At 38.8% G+C, this 27,887-nt stretch overlaps 1 protein-coding gene across 9 annotated transcripts in view; it reads left to right on the top strand.

The window, feature by feature from the left end:
• The window catches only part of LMO7 (LIM domain 7), a 134,777-nt gene that overhangs the window by 19,182 nt on the left and 87,708 nt on the right, over positions 1–27,887 (top strand). For all 9 annotated transcript variants that reach the window (XM_082058479.1, XM_082058485.1, XM_082058484.1 and 6 more), the window contains exons 2-3: positions 16,666–16,736; positions 20,298–20,367. In XM_082058479.1, the coding sequence (XP_081914605.1) occupies positions 16,666–16,736; positions 20,298–20,367 (141 nt within the window). The remainder of the gene's footprint in view (positions 1–16,665; positions 16,737–20,297; positions 20,368–27,887) is intronic.

The following is a 27,887-nucleotide window of genomic DNA, read 5'->3' as shown; positions in this document are numbered from 1 at the left end:
TCATCATACCAGATCTGTCCTTTTTTTTTTTTTTTTTTTTTTTTCCTTCTAGCATGGCTGTAGAATTTCTTCTAAGTTTGTCTTCAGTTACTTTTTCACTTTAACTCGCCTCTTTTTATTACGTTAGTTGTGTGAATTTTGTTCACTTCTGGTTTTGCTAATCAGTTTCTCAAGGAGTTTCTGTTTTATCGTACTAGTGCTTGGTTTAAGCTCGGGTAGCTACTCCTACATTTATACAGTCCTAAAATTACATTTGGCCCTTTGAAGGCAACCGCAAGGCTGATGTGGCCCCCGGTGAAAATGAATTTGACATCCCTGGTTTAGGCTATTCAGTTTCTCATTATATTTTTGATAGAATATAAAATTAGACTAACCGTGGTACTTAACTGATTCGGTTGAACACCTACCAGATTCTGTAATAGCCTTTGAAACAATAAGTAAAGTTTTGAGCCCACTTGCAAGGTAATGCTGAGTAGTCTTTATGTGCAGACAGCAGAACTGAGGCTTCCTTCTTATATTGTGCAAAACTGTTGTCTTTATTAATATAATTTTTAAGTGGGAAACTGCGCTGTCCTGACATTTAAAGTAGTTCCATGTTTTAAAACATCTGTTGTAATGCTAAAACCTAGAGGACACGCATGGTATTTTGTATAACCCATTGCTTGGCATCCTTGCTGACAGTCATAACTGGGAATTCGTTACTGGAGTTGCAGCAATGTTTTCTGAGGCCTTTTCTGTTCTAGTTTACAGCAGATGGTGGTTGCAGCTAAAGGCAAAATAAAACACGTGAGGATGGTTACTGGAATGCTCTGTGCGTGCGTAAGCTAACAGGCTGTCCCCTGGACACCTGTGTGATGGAGTAAGGTGCTGGGATGAGTTTTAATGGCTGTTTTGTCGTTGTAGTTGAGGATCCTTTGAGATTCAGTGATTTATTCATATTAGGCTATTGCGTTTCCTGCTTTTACTCCAATAAAGGTGTTATGGCAAATCGCCATATGTTTGTCACAGCAGAAGCAAAGTCTTCAATGATTAAAAAAAATTGCTTAACTATATGCACGAAGGTGAAAATAAAGCAGTTAGATGCAGAACTATTAAAAAAGCATTAACTTTACTATTGCTGGTAAAGAACACAGTTGTTGGTGAAAACAGACTTTTTTTTTTTTAGAAGAAAATATTGCTAAAGAACTGAACAAGACTATTTCCTACTTGTAGCTCTAAAAGAGTTGGATTCTTGGCATAAGGGTGGACTTGCTGATTTGAGACGATGGTCTCTTTCCTAGTTAAACATGAGGATACAAAGAACATTTGGTGCCAAAATACTCATTGGGCACTGTCCCACTGTCTTTCTGTTCATTAGTCAAAAGTGTTACTTGCCTGAGAGATATAGTTTTAAATTAATACTTTTTATAAATATTTGATCAAATACTCTATCATCTTCTAAGCCATGGGAAATCAGCAAGTCTGGTGGAAATAATAATGCAAGCTGGAGGTGCAGTTTTATTTTGAAATGTATCAGGCGTTATGATGGCAAAGGAAGAGCAAATGTTCTTTGAGCATTTGTGATACGTACAGTGAAGATCTGTGCTTAATCTTCAAGGTCAAGGTCTGAGAGGAGACGACTTACCCAAGAGGGAAAAAGAAGTCTAGAAGTAGAACATCATGATGGACACCTTCTTGTTTATTCTTTCCCCCTCCGAGTGTACCTATCGCTTTTTAAAAAGTGTTGTTTTTCTGCCTTCAAAATCTTGCCAACTAATATAGTCATAATTCATTCAGTTTCACTGATATTAATGTACAGGATATTTTGAATATTATTTCTTTACTAACCAGCATTGTAAAAATTTAGTATAGGGTTCTAGACTTGTACATAATTAAGAAAGCTTGCTAGTCTACTGTAGAATATTTTTCTAGGGAAAATGCAGCTTACACTGAAAAAATGAATTGTTTGAATAGAATCAGATTAGTGATAGCCTGTATACTGATGTGCTCAGTGGTTTTGCTGGTATCTGCCATAAAAAGGCAAAACCAATGCATTGTTAGAGAAAGATGATGTTGGAACAGTTTGGTAGCATATGTAGAGTCTGGATGCTAAAAGAATAGGGTGTGTGTATGCTGCTTATCATAAATGACAGGATGGTAGAAACATGAGGGGGAAAGAAAAGCTTGAACACTATTTTTGTACTTCACAGTGTAAAATAAAAGTGATTTTCCTATAATTTCTTTACCCTGCGTAACTGCAGATATTGAAAATTCTTATTCAGCTGAAGGAAGCGTTTTAAAGAAAAAAGGATTATCAAAATAAATTCCACTTTGTAACAGCAGAGGTCAGAATATGTCAGCAGATACATGAGATCAGTTCTGCAGTGAAACCCAGAATGAGTGTGAATTCACACACTGTATCAATGTGGGCTCTCAAACTGAGAACATTGGCCTGTTTTTAATAGAATATTCACGGTTACATGCCTTAGTTAAAAAGGCACTGTATAGGTTTAACACTTCAAATTTAACGTAAGTTAAACTTGTGTCCAGCTTTTTCTGGATGCATGTTTCCCTATCTTATTGCATATCGCAAACAAATACATATTTAAGCAAGAATATATTGAAATAAAATTGGTATATGGGGGCAGGAGGAAGTGGTGGGTGATATTTCTCCTTTCTGTAATGACTTCTGATGCAAGAGAACTGTTTGTGAAAAGATTTGTGCTCTCCCTGAGTTTTTTTACCATTTAATTATAGAGAAGGCTAGAACTCCTCTACTCTCAATATGAAAGTACTGGTGTCCTCCCTCCCCACCCTGTGAACGTGCTGACATACCTGGTACAGGTCCCTGTCAGACGGAGGATACTTGGCGAGATGGGCAACTAGTTGAACTCAGTGGGAAGATTCCGTTGTTAGTCTATCAGCTCTGTGCAAGTGTTGTTTGAATGCTTCAAGATGAAGTGACATCCAGAAATTTGTCCTAACAGAAAACATCTAAGTGGACGTGTGTCCAATAAAATGCATGATTTTGTGATGCCCCCAAACAAAGTTAAATATTTCACTGGAAATAACATCAGTGGTACAAAGTACCATTTCTTTCTCTCTGGAATTTAAAATTAAAAAAAAACAACCCAAAGACATCATTCTGCTTTGATAAAGCAGTGACCTAATGTGAAAAGCGCTTCCCAGTTTTGTTTTTGTTATGGTAGGAAATGTGTCTTCAACTTCTCCACTGAGCTGTAAATAAAACGGTGAAAATTTTCATGTAGAAACGATAAATCGTACCAGATCAAGCAGCAGAGATTGGTGTAACTTCATGCAATATGTATGGAGGACAATTTTTAAATTGGGGTAGTCTGTGCTTTGTCTCAGTTGCTAGTCAAAACTTCAGACATTCTTGAAGTCTGCATGTCCTGGAAGGCAGCTGCTGGTAGAAACCATTGTGGCTTGAACCTGAAATGCTTGAGGCATCTGGCCTACGTTGGAAGAAATCTCGGTCTATCTGGGACATATTCTCCGCCAATGAGAAACTGTATGGGTTACTGATAATATTTCTCCATTTAATACATTGTTATTTTAAAGACAAAAGGAAGTTAAGCTAGAGATGAAAAATGCCCCAACTATGTGCATCTGTTTATAATCCAAAAAGTGCATATTTTCTGTGGTTACAAGATACAAGGGTAATCTTCCAAGGCACTTTTGTAGCTTTAAATAGTACATTTTCTGGTACAATTTGCCTGCTTGCATACTGCTCCTTTTTGTGTGCCTTTCGTGGGTCTTTTTTAATCACTGTCGCCATGTCATTAGAGGAGGTTATATGAATATATGCGAACCAGCCCTGCTACAGGTTGGAACCTCTTTGTTTTTTCTACATAGGACTTTATCATGGAATCATAGAAGGGTTTGCTTTGGAAGGGACCCTTAAAGCTTATCTAGTCCAACCTCCCTGCAATGAGCAGGGACATTTTCAACCAGATCAGGTTGCTCAGAGCCCCGTCCAGCCTGGCCTGGAATGTCTCCAGGGATGGGGCATCTACCACCTCTCTGGGCAACCTGGGCCAGTGTTTCACCACCCCCATTGTAAAAAATCTTTTCCTGTCTTTAAGTCAGTGTGTTTCTTTGAGAAAGGTTGCATCAGCCGTATGCAGATTAAATTACTTGACATACTTGACATACTGTTGTCTTATTTCCCCAGAGGAAAAATGACATTTTTTTTAGCAACATGGAATTTTCTAATTATACCAATAAATGTGTTCAATTTCATAGATATTGAGAATTCACATTTTAACCAATGCTTAATGGGTTGAACACAAAAACCTCGGGCTAGATTTCTGCCTCTCCCTTGCAGGGTATGGAATTGTTTATGAAGTGTCACAAACATTTCTGCAAAGATGTCATAATAAATATAAGCAAATTATGATTGTCTTCTGTAATAAGGGGGAGATTGGTTGCTTTCAACTAGTAATTAAATCCTGCCTCTGGGCAGTGTACATGGCAACCCTGTGTAGCTGCTATGACAGTCCATCTTATCTTGGGCTCCTCTAAACACACCCAGGTGAGGAGGCAAGCACTCTGTTAAACCAGTTTGGCTCCTTAAGTAATTAAGTAAAGGAGCAGAGGAGCAATAACATGGCTGGAGGAAGTGTCACACTGGAGGTGGTTGAGTAACTCTTGTGTTGTATCTGATGCTCAGCCTTGGCTCAGAAGCAGAGTGGAGAATGATTTTGAAGAGGAAAGACAGGAAGGGGGAAAAGTTTGGAAGAGCTGCAGTTGTCACTCACAGCCTGTCTTCTGGACCGCGACTTAAAGAATTAATTGAAGCGCAGCAGTTGTCCCTGTGCGGGGCCACCTACGAATTTGACAGCTGCTAATGCTTCTACTATCTGAGTTTTTGCAAACCTAGCAGAAGAGTTCCATGGAGAATAAGAGATTGCGAGTGGTGTATTTGGCTTAGTAAAACATGACTAGGCTGTAATGTTCAGATAGGAAACAAAGGTGACAGGGCAGGTGTGGTGCACAAAGAAGGGCCTTTTCATGTCATCTTTAAGTAGAGTGAAGTCATGATTTTGAAGTCAGTGGTAGCCTGATCCCTGATTTCTGTTTGCACTGAAGCTTTTTTTTTTTTTTTTTTTGTAAAGGCAAATACATCTCGAACAGTAAAGAAGTTACAGTCATAGAACAGTTTGGGTTGGAAGGGACCTTTGAAGGCCATCTAGTCCAACTCCCTGCAACAAGCAGGGTCATCTTCAACCAGATCAGTTTGCTCAGAGCCCCGTCCAGCCTGGCCTGGAATGTCTCCAGGGATGGGGCATCCACCACCTCTCTGGGCAACCTGGGCCAGTGTTTCACCACCCTCACTGGAAAAAAATTCTTCCTCATGTCTAGACTCAATCTCCCCTCCTTTAGTTTAAAACCATTACCCCTTGTCCTATCATAACATCTTGTGGGGGGTAGAATATATAATTAGGAACAACAGGTGATTAGTGTAAGCTACTGTTCAGTGGTACCACATGTGCTGTGACACGATGGAAGCGTCTTAGAGGAGGCATCTTAGAGGAAGAGGATCCTCTGAAAAGTTGAAAGCACAAAACCATGTTTGCTTTGCAGTCCTCCAAATATCATAGAGACACTCAGCACCTTGCTACATGTTTGCCAAATATTCCTTTATATTTAAATCCTTTCTATTTAAAAGGACAGCATTCATATTTTAGAATTCTTCAGATATGTAACTGGTCAGAAAAGCTGGTCAACAAAACTTACTGAGCCTTCAATGTCCTTAATCCTTTGCCCAGACTGATATTCTACCTCTTGTAGTTGTGCTCCTGTCATCTTTTCAGTCATCTTTTCAGACGCACGCCATCCTTTTGCGGCTCCCTTGGACTTCAATTTCCTCCGTAGCCATCCTTCCTTCTCTGACTGCAATTATTTAATTTCTTTGCCAGAGGCAATTTCTTTCATCTCCTGCCTAGGAGAGGGACTACAAGTAAGCACTAAGCCTCTGGTCATGTGTCCTACCTGGCGTCTCTCATTAGATGGTGCTGCGCGGCAGTGGCAATGTCCGCAGCGATCCCACGCTGTAATACAGGAGCTCGTTACCTGTAATGCAGTATATTGCTGCCAGCCTTGGGAAATGGAGCCTTCAGAAGTCTCACTCCAAGCTCAGGAACTTGGTGTGCACACAGTGTGTTTCAAATATCCCGATGTAATTATTTGTATGTGTGTATATCCCTTTAAATTTCGGATTTTGACAGTTCCTTAAAAAAGAAAAAAATACTATTTTTCTTCAGGTTGCAGTTCTATATAGCTTCTCCTTCTTACTCTTATTTTGTAAAACTTAAATGCAGTTAAAAAAACCAAACCAAAACAAACTAAACGTAGTAGTATTCAAGAGCTTTACAGTCTCGCTTTTATTTTTATTTGAACAGATCATATCAGGGGAGTTCTTTTAAGCTGTTCCTTCCCCCTGAATTATTCCATCTTCAGAGAAGAACATTAATATTTCTACACCTTAAGTCAACATTCATTTTGGGGACTTCCACCTGATGGTTTATTTTTACATAACTGTTGCTAGATAATTTTGAAATGTCTAAATGCTGTTGTTTAAGCGCTGCGATTAATGCCACGTGCCACAGTTCACTGGGAAATGGTGTCGTGATTATTTTTTCCAGATTCTGTACGTGACACTAATTGCCTTTACGGTGTCTTTTTGACCCTGTTAAATGTTCGTTTCCGCACAATTTCTTTGCTCACTGTCCATCTGTTGCCATGTTAATGAGGTAAGTAAACCCGGTGAAATGGGTTGGAAACCTATGGGTGTAGAAGGGGATGTAAAATTTGGGGTATGTGGGGATGGGGGGCAAGACGCGGCAATGGGGCTGTTGGTTCTCAAAACCATATGTGTGCACATCGGGGTGTCCATGAGAGAGAAAGGGGGAGGTTGGTGGATGTTTTTGGCTGAAGCTGACTCAAACCATGTCTCGTTTCTTAGGCTTTTCAAAGTACTGCTTCCAGCAAAGGGTGAAAAAGTTGAAAAGATTGACAAATCTCCAGTAATAACAAGAAATTACTCCCATGCATGAATGACCTTGCTAAACACACGAAAGCAATTGTATCTAAAGCATTTCCCTCTTGTGTGTTTTCTTTTATCTGATGCCTTTTTCCTCCTCCTGCTGAATATAGTTTCAAGACCTTGTGGTTAGATCCTCAGTTCACTCGTGGCACCAGCGCTGCCCTCCGGAGAACCGCCCATATTTTAAATATATTAAAAATCAAAATCTTAAGTGGACTCAGAATTAAAGCAATAGATTTGTAAGAGGTAACTGTAATCTAGGGCAGAAGTGTGCTCTGGTTTTGGCCTCTTCTTTTGGTATCTCTACATCTCTCTGCCACTTACGTAAATAATCCCAACAGGGACCTGCTTGCAAATAGCAGTGGAGTTTTAGCATATTTTCCTAATCAGTATAAGCAAAGATGTTGTTTTCTTTAACGTCTTTCCTATAAAAATAAATGCTGGTGAACTGACAGCCTGTATTGAAACTTGCAGCATATACTCTCTAACCTGGAATTGCAGTAAGTAACAAAACTGAGCTATAAACTTAGGAAATAGAAACATCAGAAGGCTTTTTGTAGATTGCATTTATCTTTGGTTTTAGAAGGACAAGAACAAAATATTTAGGGATTCAATTACAGTCAAGTGTTGATTTTACTTATAATACTGAATATAAAATAATAGACTAAAATGTTAGACAAATGTGACATGAATACTTCTACAACAAAAACGTCCAAGTTTGTATTTGCTTTAATCCTTTCCTTACATTTGCCCCAGACAAATGTGATTTTAGTATCACTGGTTCTTTATCTGTTAATGTGGCAAGTAATGTCTCTATTTTAGTTGAAGGTTGTATAAAGAAATATTTTTTTTCTTGTTCATCTGAAACCAAAGTGGTGCAGTTGTCATAAACTTTTTTTCCTCCATTAGCAAAAGCAGTGGTGTAGAAAGATTTTGCATAGAAGTTTTTGGGATGCATTTTTTTAATCATTATTACTATTGCCTGAACTTGAAGTCCTTTGTGAGGGCCTGTTGCCGTCCATCCCATCGGTCATGTACTGCCTGACTGTCAGGGTGCTGAATCACTGCATCTTTGGGTATGTTAAGCCTCTCAAGAATCTGCACAAAGTCCAAACATTATCCGTCTCTCATCTCCAGCACGCTGTGGTGTGGCTCCAGCCCCTTCCCCAGTGCCGGGAACCCCTGGCTCAATTGCCATGGTCGTTTTGGGGCTGAGGAGAGACGCTGAGGTATGTGAGGGAGTTATGCAGGACATTTTCTAAATGCAAACCCTTCACATGGGCATGAGGAAGAGAGTGAGAAAGGAGGCTCTGCTGCCATTTCAGGATGGCGGGAAGGTTCTGGTTTTCTCCTGTGACTGGACTGCTCAGCCAGCCCTACAAAACCTTCTGTCAGTGATGGGACTAAGTCTCCTCACAAGTCCTCCTTCCTAAGCCGTGTTGTTGCTGATATTCTTCTAGTCTTTATATTTCAGCATCCTAAGGGAGATTTTGAGAACATACTGATTTTCTGTCCAGGGCAAGCTTTTTGTGTGCCCCAGGTGGACACTGAGACACAGCTGTGCATGGATTTGTTTATCTCTTGATCACTTATTCCCCATCTTGGAATACCATTCACAGCTGGAGGTCAGGTAACAACCAGTGCAATACTGAAGGTGTTTTAGAAAAAAGATTAAGAAATGGCATACAGGCTGACTGGCTTTCACAATGGGCAAGTTCACAGGCTGGCTAGCGTGAGAGCGAATATGTGATGAAACATTGTCATTAAGAGATGTCTATGCAGTGAAACTGGAATCTCTGCTCACCACTTCTGTAGTCTCAGCTGCTTTTATAGACATCATTGCTTCATATTCCTAATTTCCTGGGTACGGTTTTTATTTTTTTCCCTGTAGCAGAAACATACACGTAGCTCTGGTACCACCACCATTATACTTGGAAAAGACAACTTTCAAACAACTATTTTTTTCATATTTAAGGAATTCAGCAGTTCGTTTCTGGTTGTTTCAGGGGTGAACTGTGGACTTTTGTTTTCTCATGATGATTTTGATTTTTTCTGTGCTTAATTAGGAATGCTTATGGTTAAGCTGCCCACTGCCACCCTTCTTTTCCTGCTAGCCACTGAACTAGTATGGAGCTCGGCTAGCAAATCTTTAAATAATTATGTTACTCCTATTTTGTTTGGGGAAGATGCATAAATACTAATTTTCATTTAACTGAAGTTGCAAAGACGTGAAAAAGTAAATAGTTGGTTGAAGTTAAAATCATCATGCATCAATTAGGATGGAAGCTTTAGAAACTGTTTATGAAAGTAATAGTTTCCAAAGCAATCAGATGTACCTATATAATTACAATAAAATGTCAATTATTTGTTTCTTTTCAGAGAGTCCTAGTCATTCAATTGAAAATTGTATACCCTACTGGAACACTTATTTCCATGTAATTTATACTGCCCAACTCTACATATAAAGCAACACCTTTTTTATCACACAAACTAATGTATGTTGATTTTCCTGGTTTGACACCTGTCAGTACAGTTATCAGTATAAACAACAGGAAGCTTATTTATCTTGCTGTTTTGCAGAATGATCTTGTTTGTGGGAGGAAAAAGCTTGACTGAATTGATTGATCCCAAATGTTTATCTTTGTTCTTTCTGCAGTATTGTTCCCTTAAGTCAGGGATTCCCTTAAATGTTGGAAGAAAAACTTCACTCCCATCCTTCAGATTGTGTTTTTATCATGCAATTTGACAGAAGAGCTGACAAAATAGAGTGTAAGCAGCTGATAACCAGAGATCTATGCTTCTCACACCTTCCACACAAGTAGTGTGTCTCTTTGCCCCTTATTCATTGTTTTTCTTCATCTTTTATAAAAATGGAGTTGTATGTTATTTCAGGAGTCTTGGCATATCTGTTCAGAAGGCACACCACAATAAGACCCCATCATTATGTTGATGATAGAAAATAACAGTAAGACTTTTTCAATAATCAGTCATTTCCTTTTATAAATGTCTGTTCTGGTTTGTTACCAAAGGCAGTTTTGGCTGAAGACTGAAAAAATTTCCACATTCCCTGAAACGAAATGATGCCCAGGGATTTGGGGTATGGGGTTAAACAGCAGGGTACAGCTTTGCATTGAGCAATAGAGCAGGAATTATTCCAGTTGAAGAACAGAAGTCTTACGGATACAAAGGGGGAGATTCACATGGACCAGCATAGTGATCAATGGCAAAAATATTCATCTCCTTCAGCCCTTGTACTTCTTCTGTGCAGTTAGATTATACAGTAGGAGTGTTGGTGGATATTTTTATTCTTAATTCCAGCCACCCCAGCTGTTTTCCTCAGTGGAGTTGTGCCTGCTAGGGATTTTAGCAATGAATTGTGAGGACTTGAAATAAGGAGCTTTCTTTTGTATAAATCCAGGCCTTGCTTTCAACTCCTGCACAGTTGTTAGGCTGGCCGGTGTCGTAAGTTCATTGCTGCACAGCTGACCAGGAAAACCTCTGTGGGTACCAGCTTCTCAAGCACTTTTTGACCTCTCAGGAGTTTGTTGGACCATGAATTAAATTGTGATCAGTAGGGAAGATAGCAGCACAGTTTCCTCTATGACCTTGGCTATTTTAGTCCTGGTGTCCCTCCTGCTACTGGAGGTGAAATGCCAGCAGTGTTCTCCCATGGGTGGAAGATGTGAATGCCCACTCTTTCTGTACAGCTTCCCAGGGCCCAAAATTCAGGAGGGCAGATCCTGCTTGCTTCAAAAATGAGCTGGTTTTTTTTTTCCTACCTCTTTACCTTAAGAAAGCTGGTAGCCCTGTGGTTGCGCTGTTTGCTGCAATGCCAGAAGCTTTCTGCCCACATGGCTCATTTTGCCACTTCTGTGTTCAAAACTTTTTGCAGTAACCCTCTGATGTATAGTGTGTGCGCCCTTTAGGAGGGATTTGGATAAATCGATTTACTACTGGAGCAAATTGTGGCATTCTTAGAGGTTTTTTGGTTTGGTGTGGATTCTGGTTTTTTTGTTTGATTGTTTTTAAAGAAATTCAGAGAGACAGAACCAGTGGGGAGAAGAAAATGGATTTAGAGAGCTGGAAGCAGTGGAGAGAAGAAAATGGGCTGGGAACACTCGGCCAAGGCCAACACAAGGCCAAACACCGCAAGGTCCCTACTTCAAAGCACAATGGCAGTGTTTCTGTTGACAGCTACCATGTACACCATTCAAGGACAAGCTCATATCCTGTGTGGCATTTAAACAGGACTACAAATGCTTTTAAGGGGGGAGGCAGGACCTTTTGCAGTACTTGCAGGTGGTGCATCTGAAGTGTCCCACAGAGCAGCTACTCATGGTCACAGTCCAGAAGAACCACTAGTTTCTACAAGAATGCAAGAAAGGATAAAGTACCTACTGGTTTTGCCTTACTGTTTTTGTTTGTTTGTTTTTATGTGTGTGTGTTTCTCTTCCTTCCTGACATACCCTAAACAGTAAAATCTGTCAGGCTGAGGCAGAGCATGGTACTGACAACCGTATATAAAATGCAGTGGGGTCAGTACTATATAAAACGTGTCATGAGTCTACTTCAGGGCCCTGCCAAACTGTACAGATGCCAGAGTATTGGGAGTTTCTTGAACGCTGACTTGTTGGCTGTAGGTGCAGCCTCTATATCTCTATGTGCGTCTTACAGTAACAGTTCTGTTCTGGAGTGATGTATTGGGTGAGGGTGGTGAGGGCCAAACAAGTGCTGTGAACAGAGAGATGTAATGCTGGGATTATGTAAGGATGGAGCCATTTGCCATCATATGATCAGCTCCATGTAGTAACTGGGGTGGGGGAAGAAAGGCTATTAGCAAGGTAGTTTTCAGATATTGATGTGTATGTGAGGTGACCTGCCGAGGTGGGCACAGTAGCAGAAACTAGTAGGTGTAGCCAAAATTCTGTAGCTGGGATGGTGTCACAGTGTCAAATTTGTATTGTTGTCCCAGTTTCCTACTGCACATGAGCAGTTAGTCCTCTCTGCAGCACGATATAACTGGCTGTTCTTGCTACAGGCTGAGCTGGGGACTTGAAGTTGTAAATCAGTATAGTATCCTTGAGGTTGCTGTCTGATTAATTGCTTGCCCCATGAGATCCTTGCATGAGCCTTCACTAAGGCTGTCGCTGTTGTGCGCGGTTCAGTATCTTTCTTGAATCTTCCATTCCTAACCTCTGTACCTATGTCAGGGTACCGTGTGCTTTACGCTAGTGCAATTAGTATTTGTCTCAAATCAGCGCGTGGTGTTCTTGTGTGGTTTGAGATGGTGTAGCCTACATGGGATGGTGGTAGGGGAGCTCTGAAAGGGATGGAGAGCAGGACTGGCCAGCATGAACTGTGGAGCTGGCTGGATTGAGAGTACCTGGCTTCTCTGCAGCAAGGCATCGTTTGGTTCACAGGCTGGGCATGATGAAATGCCACCTCTTTGTTTCTAAGCAGCCAGCGCTTTTGTGATGGAGCATTGATTAGCCAGCATGCCTGTATATATGGTATGAGTCATGCATTAGATGGGGAGAGTCCAGCTTGGTGTTTCCACCACAGCAAAGTTAAACTGAGAAACCTGGCAGTCCCTTGCACTTTGAATTGCATGTGGTGGCACGTATGGGAAGCCAACCTGCTTGAAAACATCTGCCATCTGTGGTAGAGCTGCCTTCCTGCTAAAGCCATTCAAACCAGTGTAAGCCATGGAAGCAACTTGACAGGAACTCCCTTAGTATTTTTTATTAACACTGAAAAATCTTTCAATTTTGACTAGCTTTTAAGGCAAAGAAGGCTTATTATGATCAGCTATATTTGGCCTCCAGTAGGACAAGCCAAAGAAGTGTACTTAATGTTAATTTTGGTACTGTGGCATATAATTAGCATATTCTTCTGTGCCATGTGCTTTTTTGTTCAGTCCATCGTGATTTTGATGTCATGCCACCTTCACAATGGTTGATCTTTGGGTATTTCTTCTTGATTTGCCTCCTTCACCAGGAATTGCGGCAAACGTGAAATTAAACTAGCCCTGTGTGTGTGTGTGTGTGTGTGTGTGTGTGTAAGCATTTTAAAAATGTCTAAATTTAAGTCAAGACTTAATTTGCATACTGTTTGAAGTAAATTGCTTGGACCTGGCAATTGCAAGTTACTGAAGTATTAGGGGACGCTGCCTTACAAAAATAAGATCAAACTGGTTTATAGCAGCAATTAAATGTGATTTTATGATATAGCCTTTAATTATGTCATTGCTCTCTTTCTATCAAAAAGGTAGAGGGGAAAAGCAGAATACATCCAGCTGAATGAAGGAGAGAAAACAGATACAATTTGAAAATATATGTTGTTCAAACATGGATAAAAATCACTTTTACAAGATATTTCCTTTATTATTTGGTGGCTCCCATGGCCTCAGTGGTTGAAAAATTGTCCAAAATCAATTATGCCTATTACAGAAGAGTACTACACCCAGTATAACCAGTTTTAATGAATAAACAATGACTCACAAATCACAGACATTGTTTGAAGATGTAATATCTCAGGATAGGATTAATTTTGTCTTACTCAAGTTCTTAAAAGTCAGGGAAATCTGAGATGGTCTGTGGCGTTCCAGTTTTTTTTAATAATACCTAGTTCCTTTGTAGGCTATAATAGTTACAGCTGTGCTTGATAACTTGCAGTGGGTATTTGCTGGATGAATGTGCGGGGAAAAGTCCTCCATCTCTGTATGAAAGCTGGATTTAAAATGAAGTACTTATTTTTGTGACATAAATTTAAGGCATTGTGCAACTTGGCACCCCATTTCAAGCCACCAGTGTTAAATTGTTCCTTGAGAATACCTCTTAATTACTTAATTATTAGTTATCCTTTAAAAATCAATATTAATGAAACCTAACTTGGCAGTACCAACACTTTTATCTGATGTCAACAAACCACATAGTCGTCTACACCTGTGGGTCACAAGATCGGTCTGACAGCTCTATCCTGTATATCAAATCGATGTTGATTGCCACAGTGTCTGCACAAGTAACTTTCATCAAAATGCTTCCAGTGTAATGTCTTCTAACATAATCTTAAAAGCTCTGAAAGTCTAATAGTAGCATTTACAACTTTGTATTCAAGTTGGACTCTCTTACTGTTCAAGGATGGCTGCTGCTTATCTGAGGTCATGTGCAGAAAGGCTGTGTGGCACTCAAAAATGGTCCACACACCATTTTGGGTTTTTATTGTGGAAAAGACCACAAGATGTGCGTTGAAGATGTGGTTATGCACTGCAGTGAGGTGCTCACAACTTCTGGAGGGGCTGTGCTCAAGTTTCATGTCTTCGGTGGCACATGCTCCTTGACTTCTTGAGGAATAATTTCTTAGGAGTGACTTCCTTAGCTACATGCTGTGATTCAAATTTTTTGGTTTGTTTAATTTTTTTTAAGGAATTTCAGCATGAAGGTTGTTTGCGACTATATAAGATACTTCAGGTTTGAGATGGGCTCAACTATAAGGGAAGGAAACATCTCACCATCTATTGCATGCATGATTTACCAGTAAACTGTCCATATTAAGCCAGATATTAGGACTGTGTAGTCCTGTAGATGTCAGCAACAACCCCAGAATGAGAATAACTTTTTGACTTTGAGAATTGATTGGAGTTTAAGACATAACCCATCCTACAGCCCGTATTACAGTACAGTTCTGCTATGTGACATGCAACTTCGAGTTTTTATCTTGCAGAATGGTGGCCTTAATTTATAACCCGTACTACCTATTACCTAAGGAACACAAATATTTATATTTAAGCTTTCAGTGATGTTTCCTCAAAATTATTATCACTAAATAGGACACTTTTTTTTTTTTTTTTTTTTTTTTAGAATATGGAAGCAAAGGGCCATATTTTATTTGAGGTAACGGTAATTTTCTCATGCTGTCTTTTGAACTTGTTTTTGAAAACGATATTGCCAAGATGCAACGTCTTGTCTTCTGTAAGAAAAGACTGTTAAAGGAATAGTGTACTATAAAAAGAAGTTCTCCCAGGGGAATCACTGTCATCCTTCATTGTTAAAATGTTTTGGGGTTGATTTCTAGCCCTCCCCTCCCCCCCTTACCTGAAAGTTCAAGTTTTCCTTTGCTTGAGTTGGTTTGTTATAATTGTTTCTTGCTCCTTAATTGTTAAATCATAGGAAAAAGAAAACACTTAAACCCCAAAGAAGATTCCAGTAACATCTAAATTTGTTCTCAGTAGGAAGATTGAAGTTACAGCTTTTTAATTTAAAAATAACTTGCTAGAATTTAAGCAAGCAGTTTATGTATTTCTGGTGTTAGTGTGCCTTCCTATTTTAATTTAGGAAAAAAATAGTGATAATGTGACAGGTCCTTAAAGAGCTACATCCTCTCCTTTGCTCTTTTACCAAGCACAGCTCGTTTGTTTCACTACTAATTTCCTTAATTACTGTGGTAACCAGTAGCTTTGGTCTGGATGCACACAGGTTCCACAGCACTTCTAATTGTGTGCCTGGAGTTCTGTGCAGTCCTGGGGATGGTCAGGATCCCCAAAGGGAGGTTTGTAATTAGCTGGTGACCCAACCTGGTGACCTCTAAGCACAAATGCATGCCCTGGTAGTGTTTGTTTGCTATATCCAACTGGGATAAACCCCTTGTTTTTGGACTGTTTTAGGAATATTGACTCCTTTTCTGACTTGAATATCGCTTACTAATCTGGGTTTTGGGAAGAAATCTGCCCGATTTGGTCTCTTCAAGAGACACGGACAGGTGGGGGACCTAGTAGTTGAGTCTAAGTGAGTTTAGACTTGATCAGTGTGCTGTGTTGATGGTCTCATTTAAGATGGAGTTAGTGCCAGAAGCAAACCTTGTGGTGTGATTTTTTTTGTTATCGATTTTTTTGTTTTCTTTGTGATGTTTTGTTTGGTTGGTTGGGATTTTTTTGTGGGTTTTGTTTGTTTGTTTTGTTGTCTGGGGAATTTTTTTTTGGTGGGAAACAGCTTTGCTGAAAACCTGTAGGCAATGCTTTTGGCATTGGGTATCTTAATTCCCTTATAAGACATTGTTCTTGTTCACTGCTTTTCACCCTGAATATAAAAAGTAATCCCATTGGCATAGTCCTGCTGCTTGCCAAGTAATGGGAACTGGTGTGCACATGGTAATACAGACTTACAGAGTGGGTCTTTAGTCCTACTGCCTTAGATGCATGTGGCAGACAAAAAAAACCCTATTAAAATACTTTGTGCCAGGTATCATGAGAATACACATTGTAAAATGAAGTAGGAAAGAAAAGACTTATTTCTTTGTTTTGTACTTCTGTTTGAAATTTATTTTATGCTTTTCAGTGTGGCTGGTATTGCTTTAGAAAATGATAAGTATTCCCACAGAATTTGGCTGAAGATTAGGATACGCTAGAGGAAACTATTTGAAGAGGTTGGATCTGACTTCTTTTGAGGCATAAAGAACTGATTTTTAAAAACATATTTCTTTTTAAATTAATGTAAGAAAATAAAAGTATGAACTAAATGTTGAATCAAAAAGTGAGGGGTTTTTTTAGTACTCCTTAAATACTCTTGCTAAGCCTGATTTTGTATGTGTATCCAATTAATTCTGAATTCTTATTTTTACAGACAGTTACTGGGAAAAGCTTTGGAACCAAAGACTTTCGAGCAGCTCTAGAAAATGGAGTCCTGTTGTGCGAGTGAGTATTAATTTACCTATATAAAAATCCTTCCGGTTAACCTCAGCTGATCTCTTTCCTTGCTGGCCTTTGACATTTTTTTTGAAGTACTACTAGTATTTTGTAATAAGTAATTTTTTAAATTTTATTTTTAATATACCCGTTCTTTGCTGTAGGAAGGAAGAACTGCCTTCAGACATCCTCTTTCTAGATCTACATGTTCCGTGTGTTGTCCCACACAGTTCTTCGTGTGTTATGGAGAGGATGGTGCTGATGCTCTGGACATTTGATTGGTTTTATTGGTTAGAATGCTCGTGGTGTGCTGTGGCCATTGCTGGGATCAAAGCACTTACCTCTATAACTACTGTTGTTTTTTGGGGTTGGGTTTTTGTCCTTCATCCCTACCCTCTTGTAATAAATTATTGTGAACTCTGTGTACTGGTTCTTCTCTAAATACAGAAAGCCGCCTATTCCTACCAGAGAACTTTATACCCAGAGAAGACTTTTTAAATTTTTTTAAGAAATACTACACTTCAGAAGTGAAATTTATAAAAATGTAAATTAAAGATAACAGGCAGGCATCTGATTTAATGTGTCTGTAACTTACTAATAGTGCTCTTACGGTTACATCCAAGTAGCTCAATAATGCAGAATCTGTTGCATGTCATTCAACTTACTTTATAAAAACATACTTAAAACAAAACAAAAGAAAAACACCACCCAAACACAAACAAAAACCCCCTCACTTTAGGATGATAAAAGTAAATGGATTTGGTCTCAGCATAACATAGAAATATGTTATTATGTATGTGCACATGCAGTCCGGGTGTCAGTACTTTCTGAACTGACTTAGTTGTTGCTTTCAACAACAAACTCTGGCCTCAGCTCTTTTTGGAGTGCTTTTTCTAAAAAGCTTCCTTGTGCTTATATGTTATAGCTTGGCATTAATAGGGCTTGTCTGGTTTCGTTGCTAGACTGAGTCAGAGGAGTAAAATGTCCACTCATCAGGTCTCTTCCACATTGGTTTTGTACTTACTGGAACAGGTTTCCAAGACTGGAAGCAGTGCTAATCCCTGAGTATTTTAAGGAACGGCAGGTGTGAATGTCGTTAGAACGCCAGTAAGACAGATATCTCATTGGACGACTATCTCAGACGTTTAAAAAATATCTCAGATCTCAGAGCCTCTCTTAAATCAGTTCAGCCAAGCTAACTTTCAGAAAATATCTACAAAGGTTCAGTTCTCTGATTTTTTTATTTTTCTTTTTCTCTATTTCAAAAATATTAAAACAAATGTGAAAAGGCACAATTCCTGCATTTTTTTCCCCGTCTGTGAATAATACTGTGTTTTCTGTCCTTGCTTCTGTTTTTCTGTTCGGGCCCTTTGCCCATCCTATCTTGCCAGTTGCTTCTGCAGTTATTTTTGTGATATGAGGGAGTTGATTCACTTTGAAGGTTGAATGGTGTCGTAGAGCTGTACACTGTGTTTTCATTACTTATGTAATCAAATATTAACTAGACTGAATATGGTAATAAAAATGGTTTATATTTTGATAAGAAGGTATTTCTCAGGTATGTATTTAGTGGGATGTGTGTATTGTATTCAGCTGTAACTTCTAAATAGTGTCTTTAAGAACTGGCAGTGAACTGATATATTCTAATCCTCTGATATCTTCCTTGTTGACGCTTATTTGGCAAAAGAATATGAGCCTCCATCTGCCAAATGCAAATAAGTTAAATTTATCTGTAATTAATAGCCATATGCAAGAAAAACATCCTGTAATTTCTTCATCTGAGCAGCTTGCCTTAGGAGGCACGCCACTTTCTTTAAAGCTAAAGATGCCTCATTATGTTGCACTAAATCATATGGTTGTCTTCCTGTGTCATAATTTTAAACTTGACATACTTGACATACAAGTGACTTTTATAGAAATTCTGTGGAAACAGAAAAGAGTAAGGTTGGGAAAGGTTTTCAGATAGCAATTTTCACCAAAGTCAACAGAGTGCACGATGTTAAATAGTGGAGATAAACTATACATGACTGCTTCTCTGGTTCACCTGTGAGATGGCTAGTTTAATGTCCACAGGTATATTATCTCTAGAGATGGTATACTTGACTTAAATTATAGCAGATAACTATATGTGCACCCTGTATTCCTGTTGCAGTCCCATCAGTTTGTTTGACCAATGTAATGACCAAGTGTATGTCTTGACTGGCTGACTAGTTGTTGACAAAATAAAGCCTTTTACATTTTACTGTATCTCCTGTGTATACATTAGAGGAAGAAAGTCACTAAAGTTTTCCCAGTCACGTGTGATTTAATATTCTGAAGTACAATAAAGCAAATAAAAATTTGCAGGATTAAAAAAAATAATAAATTAGGGCTCAGCAAATCACTACTCTTTTTTTTTTTTTTAAAAAAAAAGTTATCATATATTTTGTTTACTAAATAACTTAATGCAGCTGAAAAATCTCAGGACTTGCAGCCATTATTTCTCCCTCTGCAAGCACTTCAAAATCTATCCTCCATTCCAATGTTTATGGATAAACTCTATTCTTTCTGTTTATTTTCCAAATATATTTGCTGCTTGAGCAAAAAAAAAAAAAACAACACCCACAACAAACCAACTTTTCCCACATAGAGTTTTAAACTCCAGGTCCTGACTCTGCATTGGTGTGGGTAGGTCATAAAACCTTCCCGATGCTTTGCGGGCTAAAGGCTCTGGCCGGACAGGCAGCAACAAGGAGAGGAAGCAGGTCCAAAACCCTCAAAGGTATAATATAAAAGCAGATGAAGTCTGCAGTGTGTCCTTAGGTCCCTGTTCTCTGCTGATCCTGTGGCCTAGTATGTAATTCAGTGAACCACAGTATTTCCCTTCCTCTGTGAGTGGGTATAAAGGTGCAAAGGGATCATGTGCCTTGTCCTCACTGCAGGACAAGGTATGGATTTGGGCTTGTGTATTCAACAGTGATGTGTTAGTCTGTCCTATCTTCTCAGTTTTGTTATGAATTTTATATAAATAAAGGTATATGAGGTGCAATCTCTTCTGGCTAAGACTGAAAATATGACTTGCATCTGTAAATTACATGTACCCTAAATGTTTGTTGTACATGTCATATTGGGGTTGATAGTACATTAAAACTCAGTTGATTTTCTATGCTTATAGGAATATCAGAGCTTTCACACTGAAAAATAATATTCTGATACAATTTTCACATCTTCTACATCCGATCTTCTATCTGAAGAAATGATTTAAATGGGAAATTTGAGTCTAATTAATATGTAGTGGAAACACAGATCTATTTCTGCCTACACTGCCTACATCTACCCAGGCATTTTCTTTTCTTCTTTCTCACTTTGCCATTCTCAAAAATATCTTCTCTTCCCCCCCCGCCCAGCATCTGTGCAACTTCTTGAAAAACTGATTTTTTTAAAGAAAATTAGGAGGCGTTAATGGATTCAAATTTACTTGGTTCACACCATGTAGTTAGGACTATATGCAAAGTATTTCTTAATAAGCATTGATGCTCATGCTTAAATAAAGCTGATTATTTAACAGAAAATCATATAACTTCTTTTTAGTTTGATTAACAAGATCAAACCTGGCATCATTAAGAAGATCAATCGTCTGTCAACTCCAATTGCCGGCTTGGTAAGTAATGACATCAAACATAATTTCTGGGATGTGACTCCAAGTTCTGTTTGTTTTTAATGAACCTATTCTTACATGGTTTCATTACAAAAACCTAGTATGATTTCAAGTTTTTTAGCTCCATTTCAATTTTTGTTTAAAATTTTACCATTTATTACCATTTACCATGCATTGACTTAGACTGCAAAGGTTACTTGTTCTGTGCTTTGGATCTGTAGCTTTAGTCACCTCGTGACCGCATGAGGCTGCATGATCCTCACATACATCAGCCACAGGGCTGATGGGTCCTGTGCATAAATCTATATAGCATTACTTCTCTTTATTTAAAGGCCACCATCCTATCTTATATTCACAAACCATTTCAGATGTCCCTCTGTTAGGGAAGGGGCAGACTAGGAAATGTTCTCTGTAACCTGGGTATTTTTAGAATCTGCTTCTCCTCCCCCCACAGCAAAGCTTAGGTTGCATTAAAATAACTCTGATGATGCAAAGATCCCTCTTCAGGCTTCATCTGCGGGATTTGCCAATGTTTTGGCTGTAAATTATGTTGTCTGTAGGGTGGGAGAAAAAAATACATGTAATCATTTTTCATTGGAAAAAGAAAATAATTCTTGTATGCTGTCTGGCAAATTTGCTGATCAGAGACTGTAGGATAACTTTTTAGCATCAGAACCCCTTTTGTGGGATCCTGTCACCAGAACTTTTGGTCTCATTTTATGAGACCCAAGGTGGGCAGGGACATACGCACGATTCCTGTAAAAAATAGAAGATCCGACCTTATGGTAAACGTGGAATCTCAACATTAGGGAAAATTATCTCATTTCTTAATAGGGGTAGAATGTGAAACATTGCTTGATACTGGTATATTTTAATGGGATGTGCCAACAAAGTATCTGCTTTTGCTGGTCAACTGTGTATCTCAGAGAAGAAATGTAGTGAACTTGGCTGGAGGTTGTAGGATTGGGTTAACTCACCATATATTATTGCACAAGCTGAGAATGTGCATTTCCACGTCAAATGAATGTAGAAAGTATTAGCTGCCTTTGTCCCAGAAAAGCTCAGGGTATTAGACTTGCGAATAACGAGTGCTGCACATTCTTTGCCCATGAGGCAGCTGAAAAAGAATTCAAATGAAACCAAAATCATTCTGGGGATGACAGCCCAGTTATTCTATCAGCAGTTTGATTGCCTAAATGGCCTCTGAAATAGCCAGTTGATCCAAACCAGAAAACCATAGACTAAATTTAATTTTTGTGGTGACTTAAGTGTAGTCTTGACTCATAACTGAAAGAACTCTCATTTTACATGTGCTTTTGTTTGTTTGTTTCCAGATGCAAAAATTCAGAGTATTCATTAGGTGTGTAGTTGATATCTTACTTGTAGTATATTATTGTTCCTTCAAGTTGTTTCTAGTTCCTACAAGTCTTCAAAAATAAAGGAAAGGGGAGGAAAGGTGAATGATTCTCATAAACCAAGGTCATCCAGTGGCATTGTTGTTAAAATACCACTTGAAGATAGTCATTGAGAGAGCTGATGTTTTGTGTTAACCCATGGAAAAAGTTTTACATAAATGCTTCAGTTTCAGAAGATTGTGATTATGAGGCTGATAATGGGAAGGTTTCAGAAAATGGTGGTTATGATAGTGTTGGTGGGAACGGAGATGTATTTTCCCGGACTTGAGAGGAATGTGCTCAGTTACAGCAGCTTTGAAGGGCCCAGCTTTCATCCTGACATGTAAAACTCAAACTGAAAACCTTAGACATTTCTAGAAAAGTGAGCATTGGTACCTGACAGGCTTGGGATACTGTGGCTGATTAACTGTAGGATTTAGAGATGGGAAAAGCTTGCAAAGGAATTAGCTGGTAGGCTTGCTTGCCATATTCTGGAAGTATTTTCATTGCTTATCCCATAAATCTCCTTCTAGATACCATTTTGTGTGGCTTCATATATATTCTTTTATAGCTCTCACTTCTGCTGTTTTCGATGTCTTTCAGTCTCTTTTTTTGTATTTTTAAAGCCAGATGGAAATTTTAACTTCAAGAGATGGCATTTTTTCCTAAATGTTAGAGAGAAAGAGAGATACTACAACTTGTATTTGCGTCTTGTAAATCCTGTAATCTGAAGATCTTTTGATCGTGTTTGTTCTACAGCACCTCTCCATGGTTCTCTAGGCCCATGTCCTCAAGTCCATTTCCAAAACATTTTATGCATTCATCATTGGACAACTAGTATCCATTTATCTCCTGGCTTTTCTGATTAAAATGGAACAAAGCCCCCCTATTCTTGACAGTTTTTTGGTAGTCTTGATTATCAGAAGAAAACAAAAGCTTTAAAAGACATCTTGTTTCATTTGTGTGGTGTTTGTTTGTTTTCCTCCTTCCTCTCCAGGAATTTCTTCAGGTTTGGTTTTGCTCTGTAGGGAGTTAATAAATTTGACTTCCAAATAAGTGTGAGGTTTTTTAAGTTTTGTGTTCACTTCAAGTATTTGGCAGGGTTTTTTTCAGCAATATAGAAATAAAATGTTCAACAGGCATCTTCAGTTGAATCTCCAGAAGGGTTTTGTCATATTGTTTCTTTGACTTCATGGTTATTTTGAAAACAAATTTATTGAGTAAAATACTAAATGAAAGCCTACATGAATAATGAAAGTTTTTCTTTTACATGGAATATTGTTTGCTGTACTTTTTCGTATTGAGTTAGGCAGCTGAGGTGCTTTTTGTTTAATGACGTATTAATTTGTTATGTCATGTTTGCTTTTCTGACACCTTAATTCTCAAAATCTAATAGGGGCTTTATATTAGCAGGACCACCTAAATTCCAGCCACATTTTAGACAACTGAAAATAAGCGTTAGCTTTCACCTTTAGTTTGATTATACTGCTGTCCAGCAATTTTGGGTGTGGATCACAGTGGTTCAGGTATAATCATCATGGAATGGATAAATAAATGTGTGTTTTGTTGATGAAATACTGAAATGAAACTTGGCGTTCAGTTCACAAAAAATGCTGAACTGGTAACAGGCAAACTTTAAAAAGTAATGAAGTTTATCCCCAGTTTGGCATGGTACATGGAGGCTGGGCTGCAGTTTGCATAGAAGGGGGTTTTGTTAAAACTCCTTGGGAGGGAGAGCTGGACCCTGCCACAACTTGATCTCCGTCTAGCATCTTGCTGCTGCAGCCCCATGGCTCCATTTCTCTTCCGAAGCACATACCTCCCATGGTTTGGGCGAGATACAGCCATTGTCTTAGCCGTGTTTATTCTTTTATGCACTAGTTTGGAAAACTGAACTGCTTCACTGTGGGTGAGGCAAGTACCAGAGCTATTGCAGGGAAGTGATGGTCAGACAAGTGACCAAAGAAGTGTCCATGCAGTTCTTGAGGTGGTTTCCTGAGCAGCGAGATGTGCTGTCTGCAGGGTACAAAGCACCAACTCCAGCAGAAGCTGCAGAAAGATGCCACCTGCGGCAGGTTGACTTTTAACAATGCAGGTCTCAGAGACAGTGGTGTTCCTGTACGTTTCCTGAAGGGAGTTAGCTGGGATGTGGCTGTTGGTTTGTTTGCTTTAATTCTGGCTGTTTTTTAAAATGCCATTTGTTTAAAACCTTTGCACTGAAATAGTTTCTGAAAACTAAAAATGTAATTTCTGCTTATCTTTCAAACTATCTAAAATACACAGTTTGTGTAAGAAGTGATGCGTGTATTTCCCCCAGTACAACAGAGCGGGCAAACAAACCGACAGAGAGCCTGAAGCCCTCTGGCATTTCTGGGCGATATCATAAGCGTAACTGAAAGGTCAGAGGATTGTGGAAGCTGGAGTTTCATTATGCATGGTAGTGGAAGTGCAGTCTGCCTTAGAAATCCACTTTTTTCTGGTCCATACTTGCGTGAAACAGAGATGGGATTTCAAGAAAATAAATCTTGCTGGGTTCAGATCCTGCAAAATGATTTTGCCTTGAGTTCTCAGGGTGTGGGGGTGGTGGAAAGCAAATGAATGCTTAGCAAAAGCAAACACGAAGAAAACCTGGTTCTTAATAAATATGGGTTTTTCAGCTTGAATCCCAGCATGTGAGGTGGTTTGGATAGAATCACACAAGGAGGAGAACTTTGTGGTCTGAGAACATATTGCCAGTAAGGCTCTGTGGAGCATTTTGAGGCACATCTCTGTCTGCAGCACTGTTGTTTCACAGAAGCCTCACATTTCCAACTCAGTTGGCTGAACATGGATAGTATAATTAACTGGAATGAAAGTCATAAGACATCATGAGAGGGTGGAAAGATGAATGAGTTTTGTATAGTATGTGCAAGCTCGACTCGTCTGTCAGAATAATATATTGCTCAGGATAAATAACTGTATGCTCTGTAGCAAGGCAAAATTTTAGTTAAAGTTTCCAGCTGAGACCAAGTGGTGAAGAAAGGTCAGAGTTAGATTCAATATCTCCTTGGGAGAGTGGTAGTTAATGGGAATCTTGCCTTGCAACCTACCAGTTTGGTTGTTCAAGACTGTCAGTCTTTCCTTGCAGCTCCTGTAAGACTGAAATGCAACACTTTGCTCTGTGGTTGGGAAGTGCTTCATCATAATCAGAGGCATGAGGACTGTGGTCAAACCACAGGGCAGAGTTAGAAAGCTATTGGATTTTTAGAATTGTAAATGCCTTTTTTTCTTTTTTTTTTTTTTTTAATTGGTTCTTCATTTCAAAAGAATGGAGATGTTGCTGCCTCTGACTCTTTCAGTGTGACTGTTGGATTAATTTAGCACCAAATATTGTCTTAATGAAGTTCTTCAATTTTGGCAGAGGTTTTTTTTTTATGTGGAATTTTCTTTCCCTTTCACACAAGAAAATAAAGTTGTCCATCTCTAGTCAGTCTCAGGCTTGAACATGTGCATCTGAAATACTGTAGAGTGAGATTTTTTTTTTTGTCCTAGTGGGCAATTAAGGTTCCTTTAGGGTGAAGAGCATCTTGATAGTTTTCCAGGTAGGATTTTTCAAACACTTTCCCGGTTCACCAAGGCACAACATGCCCTTCTGAGAAGTGCTACTCAAACATCATTGCCTCTCCTTAATGCAATCTGATATAGCACCACTACATTGTATAATTTACTTGTTTAGTGTATCAGAAGGTATTCATCCCACTTGCACCAAGACAACCACCTCCAACAGTGGGGCAGAGCCACTTCGTTACAGAGCTCATTGGCATGCCTCCCAAATGAGGAAAGCAGGGAATAATAAAGGTAAGAAGGGGAAAAACATGAAAACAAGCTATACCAAAATGAAAGGGGAGATAAAGATGGGGTGGAGAAGATAAAAATGCTGCCATTAAAAAAATGTTTTTCTGGGCCTTTGTGTGTAACACTTTGCAAACCATGGAACCGCCCTGGTACTTCCTTATCTCTTGTCATCAAGTAGAGCTGGCCAAAATTTCCTTTTCTGTGGGAAAGCTTTCTTGATAAGGTTTTTGTGTGTGTGTGTGTGTGTGTGTGTGAGATGCAGGGGAATGGCATGCAGATAACATTTTGACTTTATTATAGGTCACTTTTAAAACAACTTTGCAGGCAGAATCCATACTTGGAAAGTGAATATTTCAGTGGTATGTTTCATTTAGGATTTGGCTACGAAGTTCCCTCTCTAGATTACTTAAAATCAAATTAATTATGTTTTCCAATTAGATTTTAAAACCTGATGGTAATAGTAATATGAGAGGTTTTATTCTAATTTTTAAAAAATCCTACTTTTTAAAGTACCACTACTTATTCCAAAGGTGATTTCTTCATGCTGAAAATCCCGACTATGTATTTTCTCCTGCTGTTCGCTTCCTTGTGTTTAGTATAGCCTTTATTAGGCCCATGCTTTCTGTCTTCTTGCATTTTCTGTTTTGTGTTTTAATAACTTGAATTTTTACATATTAAACTACTACTCTGGGAATCTGACTAGTATGGGCTACATTAGTAATATTAGTAGTAGCTTTTCTGGTATGAAAAAATGAGCATAAGAGAACTTCTCCCCCTTTCAGTTCTTTATGTCGAATGAGGAAGGACAAATGCACAAACAGATAAAATAACAGTAGCTTTTATGTAATTTAGGTCGTTTGCTTTGCTACCAAACACCAAAAAATAAAGGCTCAAAGCCAGATGGAATTGCTGGTTGTGCAGCAACTAACAGTGCCCAAAAACACTCATAAGAAATAGCCTCATAAATTTTGGTCAAGAGCTATCTAATGAGCTGATAACCATTTGATGTGTTCTGTTTACTTGTCTGATATTTATTTTTGCAGCAATGAGGGAGTAATACTGAGTGATGTGGAGCATTCTTTTTCTCCTGAAGGTTCAAGTCACCTTTTTGACAGGTACCTCTGCCTCGAGCCCTGTCTCCATCACTCTTCTCATGGCTGATCTGGGTCCTGGGATTTTAATGCATCTGTGAACTGTAAATTCAGGTGTACAGGGTGAGTGTGTACCCAGCACTGCTGCAAAGGGCGAATTTGCTGAAGTCCTGTTCAATGTCTTTTACCTGGAAGCTGTTTAGTCCAGTATTGCTTTTCATAAGGCAAGGTGCAAGACGATACATATCTTTTTCTGAAAAGTTAAAGGGCATCATCGCCTGTTTTCAGATGAATATGCTCAAAAAGTTGTTGGGGAATTCAGAAGATAAGTATTTTAAGAGATTTCTAGTTACTTGGCATAATCTTTGCTTGCATGAGTTGAGATTTCTGTTGTTGGTTTTGGTTTGTTGTGTTTGTTTGTTTGATTGTTTTGTTTTTTCAGTAGCATCTTTCTTGTGACTTTTATTCTTCAACACGTCTAAAAGTTAAGAGGAGTGGGGAGAAAGTGAATAGAGTCTGACAGAACTCATGCCCTTCATGCAATATGTGCTCTCCTTTATGATGCATCCTGTACATTTAATGCAGGCTCAGAAGCACTTGAGGTCATGGAATCATTTTGGTCAGAAGAGACCCTTTAGATCAGGGAAGTCATATGTATAAATGTAATTTTAGGACCTAAAATTACATTCAGCCCTTTGAAGGCAACTGCAAGGCTGATGTGGCCCCTAGTGAAAATGAGTTTGACACCCCTGATTTAAATCATTGAGTCCAACTGTTAACCTAACTCTGGCACTAAACCATGTCCCTAAGAACCTCATCTGTGTGTCTTTTAAACACCTCCAGGGATGGTGACTCAACCACCTCCCTGGGCGGCCTGTTCAAGGCCTGACAAGCTTTTCCATGAAGAAATTTTTCCTAATATCCAATCTAGACCTCCCCTGGTGCAACTTGAGGCAACTTCACATAATGGACATGAGGTCAGGTTCTTCTTCATAATAGTAGTTATCTACCTCTTTTCATACAATATCCTTTTTATGCTGCAGGTAACAAAACTTCCAATAAGTATTACTTTTTTTGTGGGAAGCAAGACATTTTTTTCATAAAGAAATCATAATTGCCAGGAAGGATAACATAACTTTAAGTAATCATATTTTACTATACTTAAAAAACATAAGGCAAGGTGCAAAGGGCGGCACCATGTTCT

This window comes from Streptopelia decaocto (assembly GCF_964273445.1).
Source record: "Streptopelia decaocto genome assembly, chromosome: 1".
NCBI lineage: Eukaryota > Metazoa > Chordata > Aves > Columbiformes > Columbidae > Streptopelia > Streptopelia decaocto.
The sequence above is the reverse complement of the archived record's forward strand: the minus strand, read 5'-3'. Positions and strand labels throughout refer to the sequence as shown.